This window comes from Lupinus angustifolius, chromosome LG19 (genome assembly GCF_001865875.1).
Source record: "Lupinus angustifolius cultivar Tanjil chromosome LG19, LupAngTanjil_v1.0, whole genome shotgun sequence".
In the NCBI taxonomy this organism is placed as follows: domain Eukaryota; kingdom Viridiplantae; phylum Streptophyta; class Magnoliopsida; order Fabales; family Fabaceae; genus Lupinus; species Lupinus angustifolius.
This window is the reverse complement of record NC_032027.1, coordinates 635,228-636,525: the sequence shown is the minus strand read 5'-3', so window position 1 is coordinate 636,525 and position 1,298 is coordinate 635,228. Positions and strand designations below refer to the sequence as shown.

Sequence of the window (1,298 nt, the reverse complement as noted above, 5' to 3'; positions counted from 1 at the left end):
CTTACTAGGAAGAATAAATAAAAAACTCTTATACTAGTTTTATGACTAATTTCTTATTTCCCTAAATATTTTCAATGGAATCACATCTCCCATTTTTTTTTATGTTTCATAGTATCTTAACCCAATTAAAAGTTGTTATCTATTTAAAAATAATAATAAAAACATAAAGTAATTTTCTTTTCGTTGTACCTGGCAAGTACGCTTCTGTGTACCGGCCAAGTACGCTTTCCGATATATATACACACATCACCTTCTCCTCTTCTCTCTCATATTCTCTTTCATCCTTTCTCTCTCTTCTTTCTCTCTCTAACTTTTTGAAAACTCTTCACTCTCTCTTCGCCGTCGTCATGAAGCAGTTGATCCGCCGTTTCTCGCGAGTCGCCGACTTCCCTCGCTACACTCGCCTCCGCTCCGAGAACCCGCACCCTCGCCGCTTCCGGCGGAATCACAAGATCCGCCACTCGTCCTCCGACGTGCCGGAGGGACACGTGCCGATCTACGTCGGCGACGAGATGGAGCGGTTCGTCGTGAGCACTGAGCTCTTCCACCACCCGATCTTCGTGAAGCTTCTGAATCAGTCGGCGCAGGAATACGGTTACGAACACAAAGGCGTTCTCCGATTGCCGTGCCACGTCATCGTATTTGAGCGCGTGCTCGACGCGCTTCTACTAGGCCACGACACGCGAGAAATTCAAAAAATGCTCAGTTTATCGGCGGAAGAGTTGAGTGCAGAAGAAGAAGAAGAAGAAGAAGAAGAAAAGTTTGAAGAGGAAAATATGGAATGGTAAAATAGAGAGATCTTGTTTTTCTGTAAATATAAATCAGGATTTTGAAGAGAAAAACAAGTACAGTGATTAGAAATGTTTAGGGTTTGTTTTTTGTTCTTGTGTTTTACTCTTTTTTGGTTGCTGCTTAATTCTTCACAAAGGAGAAAATATTCTAATGTTTTTTGCAACCAAGGAATGAGAATCACTGAATAACCTATCCTAGAGTGAGACTTGTCTCAGGTAATATAATGGAGAGAGAAAAATACTCTTAAAAACAAAGAAAAACAAGTATAATAACTTTCCTTACACTTTTATAAATAAAATAACTAATATCGTTTCTTTTTTAGTATCCATCATTTTCGTGGTTACTTTATTGAAAAATAAACAGAAATTAGGAAATTTATGGACTATTTTTTGAATTTTTTTAGGAGTATTAATAGTATAGTCTTTCCTCCGAAAATATGTCATTATCTTTCCTAATAAAATTAATTTTTTAATATTTTTATATATATAATGGAATCTTACACTATT

General features: G+C 37.1%; 1 protein-coding gene across 1 annotated transcript; it reads left to right on the top strand.

The window, feature by feature from the left end:
* Positions 240 to 939, top strand: LOC109333785 (auxin-responsive protein SAUR71-like). The gene has a single exon (XM_019569356.1). The coding sequence runs from the start codon at positions 348 to 350 to the stop codon at positions 786 to 788; it is 441 nt and encodes a 146-aa protein (XP_019424901.1). The 5' UTR covers positions 240 to 347; the 3' UTR covers positions 789 to 939.

Coding starts and splice junctions, on each gene's coding strand:
- LOC109333785 (XM_019569356.1), top strand. CDS start 348: ATGAAGCAGTTGATCCGCCGTTTCTCGCGAGTCGCCGACTTCCCTCGC.